Source organism: Chelon labrosus, assembly GCF_963514085.1.
Source record: "Chelon labrosus genome assembly, chromosome: 11".
In the NCBI taxonomy this organism is placed as follows: domain Eukaryota; kingdom Metazoa; phylum Chordata; class Actinopteri; order Mugiliformes; family Mugilidae; genus Chelon; species Chelon labrosus.
In genome coordinates, this window is record NC_140344.1 from 11,306,566 (window position 1) to 11,327,513 (window position 20,948).

The 20,948-nt window shown below is 42.0% G+C and overlaps 2 protein-coding genes across 2 annotated transcripts; both read left to right on the forward strand.

The window, feature by feature from the left end:
- The first annotated feature begins 6,796 nt into the window (after positions 1-6,796).
- tmpob (thymopoietin b) lies at positions 6,797-11,140 on the forward strand. The gene is made up of 6 exons (XM_084555367.1): positions 6,797-7,582; positions 7,672-7,789; positions 8,142-8,297; positions 8,475-8,584; positions 8,667-8,767; positions 9,175-11,140. Exons 1-6 carry the CDS (start codon positions 7,349-7,351, stop codon positions 9,551-9,553), a joined length of 1,098 nt encoding a protein of 365 aa, XP_084411493.1. The 5' UTR covers positions 6,797-7,348; the 3' UTR covers positions 9,554-11,140.
- A 2,972-nt stretch (positions 11,141-14,112) lies between these two features.
- Positions 14,113-20,620, forward strand: ldhbb (lactate dehydrogenase Bb). The gene is made up of 9 exons (XM_084555429.1): positions 14,113-14,190; positions 14,531-14,687; positions 16,674-16,810; positions 17,642-17,759; positions 17,884-18,057; positions 18,157-18,330; positions 18,420-18,537; positions 19,461-19,584; positions 20,053-20,620. Exons 3-9 carry the CDS (start codon positions 16,682-16,684, stop codon positions 20,218-20,220), a joined length of 1,005 nt encoding a protein of 334 aa, XP_084411555.1. The 5' UTR covers positions 14,113-14,190; positions 14,531-14,687; positions 16,674-16,681; the 3' UTR covers positions 20,221-20,620.
- The last annotated feature ends 328 nt before the right edge of the window (positions 20,621-20,948 follow it).

Below are 20,948 nucleotides of genomic sequence, written 5' to 3' on the forward strand. Positions count from 1 at the left end.
TTTTTTGTTCTGCCACTAAATGTCGGCGATTTATCATTCAAACATCCTAGGGTTTTGTGTAGGTACTTTTGGACCTCAGGTTCAGTGGGTTTGATGCTCAGCCAGAGACAATATCGAATCTGTGCCAAGAGTCCAAGCTGTGAACGCTTGTCTGAGAGTTACCGTAAATCCTCCTGCTCGCACCACTAAGAAGCTCAGAAAGCCGCAGCCCTGCTATTTGCCACCCCTGTGGTCCTTACAGGTAGCCACTGAGACTCCCGAAATTATGATCTCCATGTATAGGAGAGCAACACTGGAACAGAGCTCAATGGATAAAGGCTTACCTGTTGCCCCTTATTTTTCTCAGTGGATAAGGACGGGGGCTGTCAGTTTTCCTTCTGTGCTGATTAATCTGGCACTTTATTGGATACGATGCTGATGATTAATGGCATATTATCCTGCCCCTCTGATAAAAACATTAAGATATTTCCTGATTGAATCTGATATTTCAGACTGTTATTCCATAACAGACAACTTTTGAATGTGAAAAATGCAATATGGCATATATTGATTATCCATTTTACCCTGTTTCACTGTAGAAATTACTTTTATTGACTGTACTCAAACTTAGGAAATATTTGGCTTTGACATGCAATGAAATGCTGGATCATTATAGTGTAAGTGGATCATGGTTTGTTAATGTTTGACATACTCCTTGATAGGTTTTTAATTTAAAATAATGTGAGCGTAATGTCAGTACACATGACAATGTTCTTAATTTAGATTTTTTTTTTTTTTGGATGGAAAATGTTCTGTCAGAGGGGTCCAGAAGGTGAAGACCAACACTGCCCCCACCAGGAGTTCCCAGCAGGATCCTGGATTCACACATCAAGGTCTGTCGCTGGCCCTCGACCCCTGCCCAGGCCCCTGTGACGGGGAGGGGCCAGGACTGAGTGAGCCAGAGGAGACAACACACCACAGCAGTGTGCAACTGCACAGTGAGTCCTTTCGCTCGTTGCCACGCTGTAGCTGACCGCAGGATTGCAGTGTTTACTTAAGAGCCGGTGCATAAGAGAAAGGCGGACCACCGGCAGTTGCCACCCGCCGGGTCCTGGGCAGGACCTGGGGCTCATCTTTGTTGAAAATGGCTCTGGAACCTGCCGCCTCCCACCCGGCTAGCCTATATTTAGCAACAAACTGAAAACCCTCTTCATTCTTAAAAAGCTGTTTAGGTTTCCATTGAGAAGGGGGTTCAGAGGAGGACGGGTGGTGATGCTGCACTCCTGTGGTCTAGAGGTGCTTCTCTTTGCCATGGACTCACCTGTACAAGATATTTATGTTGCAACGAGGATGGAAATAGTCCATCTTCGAAGGAGAGCCAAACTAATTGTAGAAACATAAGATGACGGGTGACCATGGTTATGCTACACAGCTACACATAGAAAGAAATTGCCAGTGCATCTAATTTCATTACCTAAATTCAAACTGAAAACGGAAACATGGAAAGGGACGAATGAGACTCTGCTCTGCCCAACTCTATAAACTGCGTGAAGCCTAATAGAGTAATTAACAATCATTAGTACATGTAAAACACAGTATCAGATGAAAAAAACATGAAGGGCACTTTGATTGATTGCAGAAAATGACAGAAAATGAGTTTTTTTCTGTCTGTGGTGCTACCTAGTTGACAACATGTAATACTTTATCTCTGGCTTTGTATTTGCACGCAAAATGTTTTTAAAGCATTTGCCTTTCGTGCTGTATGCAGCTGTAGTCTTTTACTCAAGCTCGCATGTTTTCCGTCCTAATGAAGATGTTTTATTAATGATGATTTGCTGACGCTGACGTTTTCTGTTTGCATGCTGCTCCACTTCTCCCCACTTCTCAACGTCTCATTGAACTCGGGAGGAGAGCAAATCCAAGACAGGACATGCGTATTACATGTTTTCATTTGCCCTCATATATGCCTGAATGGTGAAACAATCCGTCTTTTCATGCCCATGGTTTCATTCAGTGGGTGGCGAGTACACCACTATGATTGGGGATGAGGGAGCTGGGTGATTTTTTCCAAGGTGAGCACCTCTTGGGAGATGACTGCTCGCTGCCATTAGTTTAAGTGCAGGAGTGTCAGTTAACCCGACACTGGCACCAGGAATACTTAATACCAGATGGAGGGAGCTGTCCTTGAAGTCTTAACAAGCAGGCACAGAGAAACAGGCCTTTATTCAGTGTGAGAGAACATAGAAAAAACTGATAACTTAGCAAGGTTACCACAAAGTGTACGTTAAATCCCACATAGGAAAGGGAGGGATAAAGGAGATTGAAGGGGGTGGGGAGGGGCAGAAGTCCAAAGTGGATAAAAACACAGTTTAGATGTTGCTGACTGTAATTTTTTATTGCGTTCAAAATACGCAGGAATATAAAACAAAGCAGTGGTTGTCACGCTAAAGGGTCCAGCTGCTTAAGAGGTGTCAAATTATTGTACCTCAGCTGGATACATCGGTGTTGGACGCCAGGGGGTGAGAAAAGAGCCAAACCCAGCAGACTTTGGCACATTTGTCCTTCACCGCTGGCACGGATGAGCCACGCTGTGAGGCTTCAGAGCATCGATAGGCCCCCGGTGTTTTACTACCCAAAACTATGAGCTGCTGCAGGAGCCGAACCATCGAGACGACCTCCTGGAAGAACAGTAAACATGACGACAAGTGCTTTTTCCACATGATGCACTGTAGTTCTGATGCAGGGCCAGCTGAAGAACAGTTCATTCAGCCGGCGAGACACCACGAGGCCTGACGGTTTCCATTTTCAAGATTGAATAGATAAGAACATATCAGCTGAAATACCAGGTTTGTCTTGGCTGCAGTAGATGCAGAGCTGAGAGCTATTACTTAGAATAACTCGACACCAGAAAACCCCCGGATCGGCCAGTACGGAAATTACAAGCACAGTCATGTCAGTCTATGAAGGCACCTCACACAAAGGTCCCCAAAGAGCTCTCTTGTTGTCAGCTTTGATAAAATCCACTCCCTTTTCTTTTTTGGTACCTAATTGAAAATTGAGCTTGAGTCCTGCCAACGACTGCAATAAAACGCTGAACGCACTGAGCTGTTGGCATATTCCCTGATCTGGCACATGCGCCTACGGGTGCTGCTGAGTCTCTGTTGATTGTCTACTTCTCATTCATTAGGCTGGCTTAACGCTGACGCTCCCAAGCGGTGACTCCTCGCTTGAGTGAGGGGCCGGTGAGCTCAGAGGCCAGGCATCCACGAAAGAGAGGAAACAGTTGAGGGGCACGGCGGTGTCACAAGCAACACATCACAGGAGTCTTTTGAGAAGCCTTTGGCTCTTCCCATACTGGTCTGGTACCAGTGTTCAGCCATGCGGACAGAAAAACTAAGCAGAGGCAGGTCTGTTGAGAGTTTCAGCCAAGTTAAGCACGGAAATATTTCTTTCCTGTTAACTCAAGAGTCTGGCAGTCACCTGTGTGAGGTTGCCCTCTCTTTTGAGTCGTGAGCCACCGGCCATTCGGTTCAGTCGTGTCAGGCACAGAAACAAAGGCCTACCTGGTGATGAACCATGAACGAAGTCAAGTCAGTTGTTCTTGAGACTAACAAAATTAAATGTGCGCTTTGCTATCATATCGCAAATGTAATATCGTCTCATTGAAGAAATCCCCCTTTGCAAGTTGTTTTGGCTGAAAGAAATTCCTTTTGTCTTAAAAGTGTAGAATCGCATTGAGTTCCTGAAGACCCTGTTGGGAGGGAGGGAGCCGGTCCGTGCCTGAGAACAATAGATACGTGTCTGTTACTGCAGGGTTAGTGATTGTATTTGGACAGCACATGCTCTCCTTTAGCTCGATAGCACATGCTCTCCTTTAACGTGAATCATCTGAATTGTTGGCCACTTGAGGGCAGCAAAAACACAACATAACGTCGATTTGGTTAGCAAACAGTTGATTGGTTCTGTAAAGCTGGAGAATGTATACACTAACTACTGAATGCAGATCCTACCATCATGTTCAGAAAATACCTGCTAACCTGGTCTACATGCCGTTTGGGCAGGTACCATACAGTGCTTTTAGGGTTGTTTTGGGCTGAAAATTGCATATAACCAAAACAATGCGCTGAAAGACACAGTAGAGTTGATCGTTTTGGCAGCTTCCAGAGTCCATCCTTAAAGTCAGGTGTCTGTGGGTCCTGCTGAGTAGAAGTTAGAGATGCAGCTTTGGGACCAATGGGCTCACCTCCTCCCTTATTATTGCAGCTTTATCTACATTCAAATGAGCAATGATCATTTGTGTAGGTGGTTGATGCTCCTTTTGTGGTGCAGTACATCTGAACGGGTCGCCAGCTACTGCACAAGAGGCACTTTCAGTGGCTCTAACAGATAAAATTCCCATTGACCCTTTTATGTCAGTGCCTTACATATCAAGGAGATGGATGGCCTACGGTAAGTTTCCCGCCGGATCGTCCAACATGACGCCCCATGGGTGCCTCAGTCTTCATTCACTAAATGAGAGTTCACACACAGTAATGTTTGTTTTAAGTTCACTGAGGACATGAGCAAGTGTGTCTCTGTACTCAATGGCCAAATAAAACGGGAAAGCCCAAATCATAATAGTAATGCAAATATATGGAGGAGTGCTTATGATACAAACAGGCAGGTGGCCAAATGGGCATCAACAAGGGCCAGAGAGTCAGTCTCATTTTTCCTTCTGACAGAAATGTCTACAACTAAGTGTGTGTCCTTTAAGTAGAGTTTGGATTGTCAACAGATGAAAATATACTGTGCGAGCCTTGCTAGATGGCTGTTCCTAGGCCAGGACACACAAATCTCAACTCCGGTGAAATACGCTGCTCCCGCTGCCCGCATCCTACCCTCCTCTTTGCACAGGAAACTGCCCAGGACTTGATCTTAATTAGTTTGGCAGCGAGTAATAACATCCTTGGAGGATTAGAGATTGTTGTGATAGATTAGTGCAGGAAAACTGACTTTTTTTTTTTTGCTGCGTGTGGCTCTACAAAATGCCCTGAGTATGTAAAAATCTTAAGGTGTGAATTTTATAAAAGAAAATATTTTTTTAATAAAAGGAACTGGACCAAAGAACAGATGTATGCCCATGAGGTGACAGGGTCTGCTATCGTACAGTGTGAAACTTTGCAGCATTGATTAATTTCATAAGTACTGTATGTGTTTTTGTTGTGTCAGTAGAATTGGATCAGACATTCTCTGGGTGGTAAAGGTTGACTTTTGCTAAGGTACTTCTGTGGTTGGCTCAAAAGGGATTTAGAAATGCTTAAAATCCAAGATAAACTCAACCGAGGAGTCTGTGTTTAACATTTTTCTAAATGATCAGAATCCTCTTTTAGAACATGAATGTTGGCGTTTGTGTTCATTTGAGATGCGTCGCCTTTTCCAAATGCAACATCATTTAATAACTCAATTGCCAATTCAACTTTTTTTTTTTTTTTTTAAAGTAAGTGCATACTGCCTGTTATTTTCAAATAAATATTTTTTTTGTCTTACTCCAGCCAGTTGTTTCATTTGTTCTCTAGATTAATTTAACAGTCATCCGTCAAGAAATGTCGTCAAGCATACTCACTGGACGACATCAGGTGGAGCAGTTCCATTTTAAATGAACTCATTCTGAAAATGTGAATGTTGACGATTAAAGAGTAGGCTTTGATCATTTTTCAGAGGCCACGACTGTTATGCTTAAAGAGGCACTCTCTATGATTCTTGGCCGGTGCTTTATTTTCTGTATAAATTACATACAAAGAAAGCTTAAGAGGTGTTTCTCAAGGGCTCAACATTTTTTACGCTTACACTCCATTGGCAAATCCACTATGGAAAAGCTGAACTATGCTTGAAGTGCTGTATTTTAGTGTGGTTTGGAGCTGAGGCGTGGATCAATTGCTTGGTTTCTGCAGCAGCATCCCAGAAAGCCCGAGAGAGGCCGGTCTGAAGGACAGGTGGGGAGCCACACGGTGCCACCTCAAACCACTGTCCCCACAGCAGAGGAGGCAGCGTTAGAGACCAGTATGCCAAGAGACCCGAGATGGACAGGAGGTGATCAATCACTGCCATGTCTGTAGGTTAATCTGTAGAGCTGCAACTAGTGATTATTTTATACATATATATATTTGTTTCAGTTAATCCTTTATTACTCTATAAACTGTGTGGAAGTATTTAAAATTAGTCTTTTTTCCCCCAGACACCTAAATTAATCTTATTACCATTCCACCAGAAAATGTCCATCACCATTTTTAGTTAATCCATAACCAAAGATACAAATAACATATCCTCACTGGGGAAGCTACAATCACTCAATGACAAATAAAAACTAATGTAGTGCATATCTCTTAAACTTTCATATATTCTCCTGTGTCTTTCCCCCCCAGTTTCTTCTCCCTGTTAAACACATTGCATGCTTTACATGCTAGTTTAATACTGGACAATATAAAAACCTTAAATAAGCCAAATCCACAGTTCTTTAGAAAAATGTGGCTGAATGCTGCCCTCTTCTGTCACGGACGCAGATTACATCTAATTCACACGTTGCCACATTATGTAACGTGAAACACTTTAGTTATTATTATAAGTTAATAATCGTTGTTAACCATAAAGGATTAGACCAAAACCTTCCGATAAAGACGACAGTTTGAAACTCCATTGTGCACAGAGGCGAGTAATCGTCAGAGCCGTTGAACCGCCATTAACAGTGGCCCCTCATCACTTAATGCGACTGAAATTAGTGCCATAAACCTGCATTTTTCTGCTTCGTAAAACAACAATGTCAACAACGTTAGTAAAGTGAAACAATATTCCATGTTTTAACGGCCTGAATTTATGTAAAGGCGTTTTCTAAAACACATAGCCTCCGGTTTCTTTGTGGCGACGGCCTGTTCGTAGTCCATTCATAGCGAGCCAATCACAGCAGAGAATGCTGTGTCGTCACAACCAATAGCAGCGCTGCATATTGTTTGGCCCTGTTACGACCGCGGACAGACAGAAGCAAGTGGACCGGTTTGAAGCTAAGCTAATTTAGTCAATTTACAGCTTGTGAATTTAGACTTTCGCATTGGTTTTAATTACAAAACTCTGGCGTGTCTGTTTTCGAAAAATAGAAGCTATCTGTAGATATTTTTGCTTTGAGGCTAACGCGCGGAATCGGACATTTATTTTGATAAACCGCTTCTGTCCTGCTAGCTGAATCCGCGGCGGGTAGGCGCCAGTTCTGTTTGACAACAGCGCGATTCCCTCACGTTCCCGGGTGTTGTTGTTTGTAGCGGCGCCGCGTACGAGCTAATTTCCGTTAGCTGCAAGCAGTGAATAAGAAAACTCTCGCATCGATTTATAAACAATCGGCATGGCAGAATTCCTGGAAGACCCGTCGGTCCTCACGAAAGACAAACTGAAGAATGAGCTTACAGCGAACAACGTGCCACTTCCCAGCGGAGAGCATAAGAAAGAAGTGTATGTGCAGTTGTATCTGAAAAACTTAACCATACTGAACAACAAGAAGAGTCCGCCTGCAGACACCTTCTCCAGCGACGAAGAGTTACCCGCTCCCGTAGTGTCCAACAAAAGTCGCTCTGGAAGAGTAAGTTTCTGTTGGCTGCCTGGTTAATCTAATTCGTTTTCGTTTCATTTAAAATTTTACTCAAGATCATGTTTTTATTATTTCTGCAGAAAGCCACCAAAAAGACGGATAAGCCTCGCACAGAGGAGGTGGAGGTGACAGAGCTCACTGATGAAGATTTAAGACAACAGCTGGCAAAGCATGGAGTTGACTCAGGACCCATTGTTGGTGAGTCCCTGAACACACCTCTCACTGTTTCATGAAACCAAACCTATTTAACAATTTAAAGCATCAAAGATCACATTACAATATGAGAATGTTTGATTAAAACAGTGTATCTATATATGTGTGTATAGATACGTGTGCATATATATGATAAATATAACTAACAGATATCAATGAGTGCATTACAAATAATTTCTTAAAAAGATTTGTTTAATTGGTTTTTAAATTTTATAATAAAGCATTTTTATTTCCAGACTGTACTTTAAACATCTAGCTCACTGAAGCAGCACTGCATGCGTCACATGTTTTTGTTATGTTTGAGATATAAGAGACATCCTGTTTTCTGTCTTTTCAGTGTCTACCCGTAAATTGTATGAGAAGAAGTTGCAGAAGCTTCTGGACCAGCCCCCAGCTGAACCTGAAGCTCCTACAGATGTCAGAGCTCTCCCCAAGGCAGACAGTAACCAGAACGGGAACACAAATTCAGACCAGTACAGTGACAAAGAAGATGGTGAGGCCTGAGCACGTGACTGTATATGTTCTCTACCGGAACAAAATAACATGGACTAAATATGTCCATATTTTTGTTGAACATGCTTTGTTTTATTCAGCAAAGTTCTCAAAAATAAATTGCACTAGGCCCAATTTCACCATAATCCCGCTGTGTTTACATAAACTGTGTTTTCAGAGGAGCTTGCTGCCCCTGAACCAGAGCCAATTCCCGTGGTAGAGAAGCCTGTGAGGAGCAGAGGGAAAACGCCAGTTACCGTCAGAACCAGCAGCAGACGACAAGTCAAGGTGAGCCACACCTTGCCATTCATAATCTTGGTGATTAGAGGATAGTTTCAGTCTTTTATGAACTGTATGTATTATATTACAGGTGGTGGAGGAGATTACTGTTGAGGAGACTCCTAAGAAGTCCAGCAAGAGTGTTGTTGAAGATATCCTTGCCAATGAAATAAGCACACCAACAGGCCTCAGGTGAGCTTGATTTTTACAATAATTTATTTTCCTTGTGTTGAGATTCTTGCACTGAGTCATGCAGGTAAATTTTGCACTCAGAAATATTGGGATTAAAAAACAAAAGCTATGATAAGTGTAGTTTTAAATACGTTTAACCTTTTTTTCAGACCTTTCAGCTGCATTTCATTGTCTTCCTCAGCAGTGGTAGTTTGAGGTAGTTGGGTTTATATTTAACCAGAGCCAATCCTATGACAAGCTCTCCTTTCAGAGTTAATCTTTGGCATCAAATGCATCAAGTCTGTGATGATTGAGCAAAGGTGATTTTCTGAAATCAATAGCGAGATATGGAAACATCTGGTTAGTGGACCTTGAGTTAAGTATGTGTTTTCAATTTGACCTAAACGTTGCATTGTTTCTCCAATCAGTGCGTCCTGCAGGCGTCCAATCAGAGGCGCAGCCGGTCGACCTGTAAAACCAAGTGAGTACTGGTTGGATGAGTCCCGTGTCCAACACAGTGTCCGCACAGACAGCCACACTTATTCTGAGTCTTTCTCACGACCGCACATCACCTCAAGCAAAGCACCAGTCCGACGAGGCTTCCTGTCCATGTTGCTCAAGCTCCTGCTCCTTGTTGTGGTTTGTGGTTCTCTCTACTATGTTTACCAGAACCTTGATTCTGATCAGATCAACACCCTCAAAGGCTCCCTTGACAGCGTCATCGTCCCACTCCAAGGAGCTGTGGAGAAGGCAGCCACCTACCTGGGCATCAGCAGCACCAGTGCTGTAGACAGCACCGGTAACTAAAGACCCTCAGCAGTTCCTCACCATGCCCACACCGCCTACCACAGCACACCACAACTCAAGCAGCAAACGTGGCCCCTCTCTTCTCTTTTCCCTTTGCGTTCGGACAAAGGACACAGATTGAATTGGACCGATAAGCTCTCTCCTCACTGGACTCCAGCTTTCCTCCCACCACAAGAGGGAGGTGTACTCAAGCAGTAGCTTCTGGATAACACTGTTGTGTGGCAGTCAGAAGAGACTAATTTTATTGTTGATTTTAATCTGTGAATTGTTTGTGTCATTGTGTGTATTTAACCCTTATATGTAGAAACAAGTGCAGAGCGGAGAGGCCAGTTTTATCTGTGCATGGTTGTAGTTTTTCAAAAGTCATACTGTAGTTTTTGTCTGACGCTCTGTGCCAGGTGTTTTTCTGATGGTGAAGTGCCTGGACACTGTTAGCACTTAGTGCCCTCCCACTATTTTTGTCAAGCACAAGGCAGAGCTTTTACTAATACCAGAATGTTTATGTGTGTTTCTGTATGGATTTCAACAATTGCTCTGTAGCTATAGCATAGGTAGGTAGATTGATTCATTATTTCTCTGGTGCTCAGGTTGATTCAGCTCAAACTCTTAACTGTGGTCTGTGCTGGGAGGAGACACATGGTGTAATCAGGTTACATCACTGCATGAGGAAAATCAGCCCACATTTAATTTGTTTAAACTTTTCTTTATCGGTGGCTGATAACTGCTCAAAAAATCTCACACGGGGCTCTACGATCATGAAAAATTATTATTCAGGCACTATGTCTTGTTACTATGATTTTAATGTCAGTGGATTAAGGTTGAACATTTACTGTACTTTTGACATATTTTGATAACAGTGTCATGGTTTTAAAAACGCAAAATAGCAGATGAAAAAGCCGTTAGTATTGATTATCTACAGTTTATTTTACAAATACTCCGAGGAAATTAAAGCTGCAGAGCTCGATCATAGATTACAGATTTTCGTTCCCCCCATGTACCCATTGAGTTTACATGCGTTGGGTTTTAGTGCTCAATTGTGTTTTCTTTTTTTTTGTATTAGATTTCTGATCCTTCAGTCCTCTACACAGGACTGGCTGTTGCAGTGCGCCCACATAGCCCACCTCACCAACTGTATGTGTCCAGACGTGGCAGATCTGCAAAGACACATGGAGAAAATTAATCATTGATGCAGTTAAAGCATTTTATTCTCAACAGCATTGTACTTCTGCTTTGGTGAAATTCACACATTAAGACACTCTGAATATGATTATTTACCTACGGAGAGAAAAGGTGCATTCACTGGAGGTGTGGGAAGATTTCTGGGTGGTTTTGTTTCTATTTTGATATTTTTCTAAAGTGGCTTATTCAACTTTTTATAGCACATTTTGAAGCAATATGTAATCCATGCAAGTAATACTGTATCTTAATCTGAACCTTGCTGGCTTAACAAATGATTTCTCGTCAGGCAGCTCTCCCACAACGGACAGAAAGACAGGGGTTATGTGGGTAAGGATTTTTAATCTGTTTATTTATGATAATGTAGGCAGTGTATCATAAAATAAACTTGGTTGTGACCATTTTTCCCCCCCTCTGACTATGAATCCTTAAGTGGCTATTCCAGTATTTATACATGTAGCTAATTAGTTTAAATACAAAAAAAAGCATGCACAGTTGTCAAGCTATCTTCTCAAGAAATCCACATTTTAGCACTTTTTGAAAAACATTTTCCAGGAAGCTAGCTTCAATTTTAATTTCAATTTGAAATGAAAGCACAGAAGTAATGACTGTCGGTAAGAATATATCCGCTTTGACAAAGTAACATAATCATTGTTAAGTATTATGAGATTTACTTTGCGATTTTAGGTGAATTATAATATTTTTTCTATATTAAATATTAATTCCCTCCTCTTTTTGTACGTATGTACAAAGTATCGTGTCTGTTACCGGAAGTTGCATGTTTGGCAAGATGTTCGAACTTTACGCGCGCACACACGACCTCAAAACACCAGGAAGTTAAATACGGGATATAAATATTTTTTAAAAAAGCTGAGTAGCCAAGGTTAGTCGTGAGTTAAAATGATTTTGTGCTCGTGAGCAAGTGTACACTGAACAAGATAACCTCCTCGGTTCCGGTGGGTGGGGCCGTGATACTGGGACCGTTCTGAGCTCGGGTTGAACGGGTTGAACAAATGCAGCGGGGAGACGGGAAATTAAAATCGAACATTTCAATGTAACGTCATCGGCAGTTAAACGACGGAGAGACGACAACGCCATAACCGTTAGGCTAACTCGGCTTCTGTCATGGTGTCTAACCCGCAACTGGGAAAATGTTGATTAGAGGATTAATGTGGCTCTCTCGACAAGATAGACTGACAATGTGTGTTTGAGAAGATGCTTTACCGACAGATGTCAGTTATCATTTTCTTAGCGCGCTAATTTTCCGTCTGTTTTCGTTCCCTCTGTCCACCGGAATGTGAGCCTCTTTATGTTCACGGCGAAGGAGGAGATGAACGTCGGTTCCGGTTACCATGGAGGCGAACACTTGTCCAAACCATAGACTGTATAAATAATAATAATAATAATAATAATAATAATAATAATAATAATAATAACATCTTTATACTGGCTGTGGTCCATACTAGCGGCTGCTGTAGTAGCTACAATCTACTTAAATTGCACTGTTCTAACACCTGAAGTCCTCTCTCTTTACCTTGGAAAGTTTCTATAAATATTTGTTTAAGCTTTTTACATTTTTACATCTTTGTGTTTCAGGGTGTGTAGCCTAGCTTTCTCTATTCAGTGTTTTTCTCCAGGAGTGGAGCAGGTGTGGCTTGATGTAAGGCCATTATGATGGAGCCCCAGTGTCCTTCTGTCTCACTGAAGTAGGCTACGGTAATACCACACACTACATGTTACTGTGGTTTCTCTTTGTGAAAGGATGCTGAAAGGTCGCTTCCACAGTGGTCCTTCTGCATTAATGGGGTAAATCTAGTGATTGAATTTTTAACATCATAAAATTATGTTTCCTCTTTTTTTTTTCGAATTGTTGTTTCCAATTATTTCCAAGACTCAGACCATTAAACTGACAGTCCAAGTGTAGGTGTATTCTAATGAAATAGGCTATGAGAAATAGTTAAAATCTAATGTCAGATAAATCGAAACATTTTTGACAAACATTTTAGTCTAAGTGCCTTAGTAAAAACACTTTCTAAAAAAAATGATTATCTGTATCATGTATACACCAATCAGTCAAATTTACAACCGCAATGAAATGTTCTTCTGGGTCCTGGTATTTATGTGGATGTTACTTTGACAACTCCCCCCACTTGAACAATGTAACCGGTAAGAAGGTGTTACTTGCAGCCTGGTAACATGTTCCCCAGCTAAGCGACACACACACTCCCGGCAATCCACGTAATGTAAATGAAACTGTGATTCATCAGACCAGACCATCTTCTTCCATTGCTCTATGGTCCACTTCTAAAGCATGTGGCTATGCAGGCCCATGCAAAACAAAATGTGATGCGCTGTGTGTTGGATTAGACCACACTCGCCAGCCTTGGCTCCCCGTGTGTACCAGTTAGCATTGGCCGTCCATGACCCTATTGCCGGTTACCCACTTTTCCTACCTTGAACCACTTTTGATAAGTACTGACCCCTGCAGACTGGGAGTACCGCACAAGTGCTGCAGTTTTGCGGTCAGATGCTCTGACCCAGTACTCCAGTCATCATGATTTGGACCCTTATCAAAGTCACTCAAATCCTGCTTCGAACATCAACTTTGAGGACAAAATGTTCACTGGCTGCCTGATATGTCCCACCAACTGACAGGTGCCATGGTAACAAGATGATAAGTGTATTTTAATTGATCAGTGATTATGGCAGTCGTGGTGTTATGGCTGATCGGTGTATGCTGCATGCAAGCAAATATTCTATAACCTGATGTTTGTACCATTTGTCCAGTTGTATCTAATATATTATATGTATCTAAAATATTTTGCATTTTAGGGTGCCTGTTAAGATCTGGCTAGGGACAACAGATGGAAACTAGCACTTGTAGCTAACTCTGGCTTGTTTACAGCAAGTAATTTGTCTGTTGATTAATGAGCATTGTCCCTATCAAATAAATAAACAAATAAAAATAAAAATATACTATGTCTGTGTGTCTGAGGATCTTAACAGACTTCTGCTGCTCTCTTCTCCTTCTCTTCTGCCCAAACATTTCTCTTTTCTTTCTGTATCTTGACCCAGTCTTGCATCAAGTAGATGAGTTCCTCCATACAAGCTTGGGCATGCTCAGAGTTTCCTGTTAACTGTCCCATCTGTCCTTGTTATTGTTGCCTCAGTTTGTACTCTGGAGGTTTGAGCTTGCATTGTTATTGATGTAACATAAATAAAATTGAACTAGGGCAGAAAGAGTATCTGGCTACTGTTAGTAAATGACGGTGTATTCAATACAAATCTAATAATGATCTTGAGTGTAGCTGTCATTCAGAGCTAATTACGCTGATTTCTGGATCATCATATTGTCTTCCTCTGCAGCTTGTGTTCTCTTTGAGAGCCTCTGTCCCTCTCCTGGCTTACTGGTGTATGTGCATGACAAAGAAATGCAGTCTTCAAGTCACTCAGACCCAAGGGTGAGTGAAGGAACCAAACTTGTTTTCTACAGTAACATAACAGTGACTAGACACTGAAAGGTGCTTGAAGGCCTTCAGCAACTTCCTGGTGCTCCATGTAAACGTTTTGAGTCATGTTCATATGAAGTTTAGCCTGCTCAGCTAAAACACTCCTGTGGCCTTTCACTGAACCTTCACTGGTGCAGAGAAGAGTAATTAATTTGTAACTCCAGATTAAGTGTAAGGGAATTATATCTAATCATACTGTTTGTTTCCACACAAAGCACAGAGGCTCAAAGGTGTGACTTATCTAATTTAGAACTGCTCTTTAACCACCTCTCTTTTTTTTGTTATTTGATAGGAAATACACTGTGTTGTCAGTGAATGTCGCACCACCTGACAGAGATGAACGCTGCGTTGAGAGCAGGCAGGGGATGGAGAGGCTTAGTCAATTAAATCCAGTAGGCTGCAGTCTGACAGCACAGCAGGAACAGGAGCAGACAGCCGTCATACCAACGGTGAGTCTTACTGTAGCTTTGGAGAAAGGACAAGGAGTTACACTTAACGTAGGCGGACAGGACAACAGGTGAACAGCCATGTTTGTTTGTTTTTCCATGTTGGGTAGTTTGAAGAAATCTGACAGAAGCAGACAGCGTTAGATAGTTTTTGTGTACTTTTACGCTGCCTTATCTTTTTTGATAAAAAATAAAACTGTCCAAATTCTTATAGTATTATTTGACAACAACTTTGTTTGCATCGTTCTCTCTTCCCTAATTGATTTTATTTGGAGGTTTGGTCTTTTTTAGCCTGTGCAGAACTGTATGTCTGTGACTGTAGGTCATTTATTTTAGTTATTTATTTATCCTAAATATGTGCATGGCTGTGTTTACAGCTATGTTTACAGTATAAGTTGACAGCTTACCGTCTGACAGGTTATCCCCAGATGCACTGACGGAACCATCATCTGCATCACTACTTGCTTTTCATCAAGAAAGACAAATAATATTCTGAAGTTAAATACATTAATAGCAATCAGTCAGCTAGAGTATGTGTTGTTTTATATACATGTATGTTTCTTTTTGGATGATGAAATATTCTGTCAATCTATAAATGTTTATAGACCAGTTACATACGCAGCTTTATCTATGCAGAGAGTTAGACAATGAAGTATTCTTAATTCTGCCACTGTCTGTGCTCAAGTCCAAGTGCGACTTAACTTTTTCGCGCACACACATCTATCAGGTCACTGCACAGACGTCTTGTCTACAGTGTTGGGATAAAAAACACACTTTCCTGATGTTGCTCTGGTCCCCTGTCATTCATGTATGGCAGGTGCTTTTAAGGTGAACCAGTGGAAGTTATAAATTAAAACTGCCGTCCCCTTGTGACCTTGGAGACTAAGCCGTCCCATTACCCGTTCATGTTTACATGGTTGGAGTTCATGTGACTTTCTATTGTTAATCCAGGTTCAGGGTTAATGAATGGACAGTTTCACTATCAATGTATTTTCAGAGCCTCGTACTGCCTCTTAGAGTTGGATAAATTATGCAGACATCTTGCCTCAAGCAAGTCTCAGTTCTGCATGCTTACAGTGTGCAGCATGGAGTTTTGATGTGCAATGTGCATAGTATTCAAGGGTTGCTAAATTATGTATAATTCAGATTCTGTTAGTGCCATTGATAAATCATTATTTATCAATGCTGTAGTGTAAACTGCAGCTTATCTCAGACTAATGTAGGCTACCTTAATTTACAAAATGAATTCTTAATACTTTAAATTAGAAATCAATTATAATTGTTTTCTGCAGACGCCTCATTACATGCAAAGTGAATGTCAATCTGCAGTTCAGGTGCGGCAGATGGAAGCAGCGTTAAGGGATTACATTAACTCCTTTAACAGTGTGCGGTCAGTCAGTCAAGTTTGGCATCCGATTATAGAGCTGGAGGAGGGAGGAGGGAGGAGGGAGGAGGTAGAGGAGCTCTGCAGCTCACTGCTCCTCCATCCCAGTCACATGTGCTCTGTGCTACTGCTGCAGCTGAGCGGATACCTTCTGGACTGCCCGAACAGTGACTGTGGGAGGTGTTGTGGATGCAGGGGGTACGCAGCTCTGTGAGAACACACCTTAGGTATCCATTCAGTTTGCCATGCTGATTACATGGTGGTATTTATACCTTGCAGCTCGGAGCTTCGCCGAACAATGCAAGTATTGCTGCTGTTTTTGTGTCTGGCTGCGTGTCGTTTCAAGGTGAACTCTGCAGAGAGATAGTGTGTGGGACGGGGCCCAGTCAGTGTGTTGTCATTTGTTCTTGTAAAAGGATCTATGACTGAGGATTGACTCTTTAGTTTGTGAGACAGAAGTCAAGTCCCTCTACACTCTGAATGAATGTAGTATTTATGGAGTTGGAGCATGTAAGGCCGAATGCAGGACAGTTTGCTAATGTTGTGTTTGTGTAAAATGTTTATCATTTATCAACAACTCTTCTCCTTCTTTTTACACTCTTCAGCACTGAAAATGGCTTCAATCCTGCAGAAGCTGATCACCCCACTGTTCAGTGGTCCTCCTGAGCCCCCCAGAAATAAAGTGACAGTGGTGGGTGTGGGGCAGGTCGGCATGGCCTGTGCCGTCAGCATCCTCCTCAGGGTAAGAGTCCCGCTGCTTCAGCCTCTGCTCAGATTACCTACCTGCCTGCTGGTGTCACAGTACGGGGTATTACCCAGGATCCTCCCAGACTGACACTGGATTACAGATCTCTTGGTGTCTGATCCTCTGTGTTATCCCCTAACTGTCCTTGTTAAGGAGGAAACACATATTTGTTACCGAATACTTACTTTCCCCACATTTAAAGGAACAGTACTTTTATATTTATCATGAAAAGAACCCAGTCAGAACAAGAATGACTCAACCAGAACATTCATTCAGTCATTCATTCATTCATTCATTCATTCATTCTCACCTGGTGATGAGACTGATTAAAAGGAATAATCAGTCTGATTGAGAGGGGTGGTGTAAGCCTTTTGATAATCAGTTCAATAGGAAAATATTAGCACTTGATACCCTTGTAAATACTTGATCTGATTGTTTCTCTATAAATAGGTACATGACAAGTTTGCTGGAGGGACAGGAACATAGCAAAGGTGGTTCAAAAAAACAATTTGGGCAGCACAGCTCAATTTATTCAGCGCTGTCTATAAAAAAACATCACTATGTAATTGGACTCAGTGACTTTATTGACTTCTGTACAGTAGCAAGGGTCCTCCTGCTGACTGAAAGCAATAAATCATGGTACCTTGTGTACATGTTGTTTTGTCTAAACTGAGTTTGACTAATTAGCACAACCAATGCGTCTACAGGCTTTAATTGTTAGGCTTGTACCTCTTGATTGACGTCATGTCAGCTATTAGCGCCAGTTGAAAAAAGCTGTTATGAATGTGAAGTGTGAGTTGAAGCAGTGACCTTCTCTGCTGTGTGCAGGAGCTGGCTGATGAACTGGCCCTGGTGGACGTGATGGAGGACAAGCTGAAGGGAGAGATGATGGACCTGCAGCACGGCAGCCTCTTCCTCAAAACCCCCAAAATAGTTGCAGACAAAGGCAAGTTTATATCCCAGACATGTCATGAAACTCAATCTTATAACTCAGTCTTAGCTTTAATTTACACAGTTTTCATCATAACAATGTGCAGCTAACTGGCAAACCTGTCTTTCTCTTCTCTTAGACTACTCTGTTACAGCTAACTCCCGCATCGTCGTGGTGACAGCTGGAGTCCGTCAGCAGGAGGGAGAGAGCAGACTGAACCTTGTCCAGAGAAACGTCAACATCTTTAAGCACATCGTCCCCCAAATTGTCAGATACAGCCCTGACTGCATCATCATTGTCGTTTCCAACCCAGGTACAGTTCACCAAACATTTTATTTCTGCTTTTTTTCCACACACACACAAACGCGTGCAGTATTCTCCTCCTAACGTCACTAATACCTCTCTCCAACAGTCGATGTACTGACTTATGTGACCTGGAAACTGAGCGGCCTTCCCAAGCACCGCGTCATCGGCAGCGGCACCAACTTGGACTCTGCACGCTTCCGCTTCCTGATGGCCGACAAATTAGGGATCCACCCCAGCAGCTTCAACGGATGGATCCTGGGAGAGCACGGAGACACCAGTGGTGAGGATCTGAGTTACTGATAAATGACGTGTTGAAGTGTAATCTGTGACTGTGTGGCTGAAGGCTTATGGTCTCTGCATGTGTCTTAGTGCCTGTGTGGAGTGGAACAAATGTGGCTGGAGTCAGCCTGCAGACATTAAACCCGGACATCGGTACCGACCTTGACAAGGAGAACTGGAAAGACACGCACAAGATGGTGGTGGACAGGTAGGCTGGAGGTCACTTAATCTGCTGGACATGTGGTTTACAGATACAATGACTGTAGGTGTGATCTTTTTAGAATCAGCTGCCAAGTGGCAGAACACTTTATATAAATGGTAGTGTTATGTAGTTACAGTTTAAATCAGAGTACATTTTTGAATCCCTTTTTAATTAAGAATTGAATACAGTTATACAGTTATACAGTATAATTGCTACAGCCTGTTGATTTTTTCAGTATAGTCCATTAACAGCTACATATGTAAGATTTGTACTGACATGAATGATCTGTCTGTAGAGTACTAGAGGATTGGAAGAAGGCCTTATGCTGGGAGAAAAAAAAACACAAATTTCATGAAACCTCCATCACTGTCTCTCTCTGACTCTGTCACTGATGCTACCGTCAATAGTAAACATTTTTGATAATGTCCATTCGATCAATGCCATGAATTGTGTTTGCTGAAATTTTCAGAAATTTTGGAGGTGGATGGTAGTTTAATATATTGTAATTTGGTTGTATGAAGGTTTCTTTTTAATTTTATGTCTCAGAAAAATGTTGACATTTCCAACAGCCTCCTCTCTTTATCATACCTTTGCATTTCTAGGCACCGACAGTTGTCTAGCAGCAGTGTTTGCACTACTTTCAGCTGATGTCACTACTTGAACAATAAGCGTTTTGTGCACACGACTTGCCGTGTTGTAATCAGGAGCTCACAGATTCAGTTTGAACGTCGCATGCCTCAGCTGTCATACTGTCTCTTTCATAAGTGTAGAGGACAGAAGCAGCAGGCAAGAGAGAAAATCTGCTTGATTGACAAGTTTATTTTATATCGTAGCTCTGTGACTATATAAATTTAGTCAACAAAGAAACATGTAGCTCCACGGTCCAGAGTTACTGTTTAATATCTAAGCCGTAGCGTTGTGTCCCTCAGTGCCTATGAGGTGATCAAACTGAAGGGTTACACCAACTGGGCCATCGGTCTGAGTGTAGCAGACTTGACGGAGAGCATCATGAGGAACATGAACAGGATTCATCCCGTCTCCACCATGGTGAAGGTACGGGACGCTCACATGCACACACAAATCTCCAGTTTGTATATAAACCAACAGTTTATTATTGAAACATTACTTTTGGCATTTTATCGTATTTTTAATTCTTAATTTAAATATAATTAAAAACACACAGAGATGAGTGAATTAGAAGCTTTGGGTTACAATGTATATGAGGTGGAATCTGAACCTTTAATCATAATAGAGCTGAAACAATTCAGTCAGTTAATATGAAAAAAAAACATCAAATAGGATTTTTGATAATCAACTAATCAGTTTAATCAGACTTGTTGCTTTTTTTGTCACATGACTTCAAACTGTTATCTGGTCTGAGTGTTTTCAAAGTCTATGGAGAAACACTTGATCAAGAAAATATTACATGCAATATTGAATGTTTGCATCTGAGTCCTAGTCTAGTACCAGTTTTTGTTCATGACTCTATATTCACACACAAATGTGTCTCTACATTAACAGGACATGTATGGGATCAGTGATGAGGTGTACCTGAGTCTGCCCTGCGTGTTGAACAGCGGAGGCGTGGCCAGCGTGGTCAACATGACCCTGACAGACGACGAGGTGTCCCAGCTGCAGGCCAGCGGCAGCACGCTGTGGGACATCCAGAAGGACCTGCAGAACGTCTAACTGAGCCAGGAAGGGGCGACAGAACCTGTCCCTCACCTACAGTATATATCACTCTGCAAGCCACTAAATGTCAGACAGCTCCACCTCGTGCACCTTCAACCCACAGCCCTCTGTAGATTCACAGGTGTTTGGGGGTTTAAACCCGCCAGATTTAGCTGTAGGCGTCAGTTCGTATACTCCCTGCAGAGAAGACCAAAGGTGACATCAGCCCAGTAAGACGCTCCGACTCATTTGTCCTCAGCTGTGTTGCAGTGTGAGACAACGTATCGCTCATGTTGCTTTCGTGTGTAATAAAGCAAGTTTGTTGGTGCTTGAACAAGAGGTGGATGGTTTCAGTTATTTAGTGGTAAAGACGAAATGTACTCCATGTGGTATTGCTATAGAGACACAGTTCAAGTCTAAAAGCTTTAACAAAAAGTACAACAACATAATTTATATATATAAAAAAAAATAATAGAGTGACGTCTTTTATCGATCTTTCATGTATTTGTTTTCCTTTCATGCGTGTTCAGGTGGGTTGATTCACATGTAACATTCAATCTGATAAACTATTTCCAAAACTATAATAGTTCATTTTATAATTGTTACCACAGAAGTCCTTACATGCATTTCAGTTCTGCTGATCTGAGCTTCTTACCTCTGATTGATCCGTACATGCATCTCTCTGTGACCCCAGCACTGACAGAGTGATGATGTCTTCCTCAGTGCTGTTCAGCATGGTGTTAATT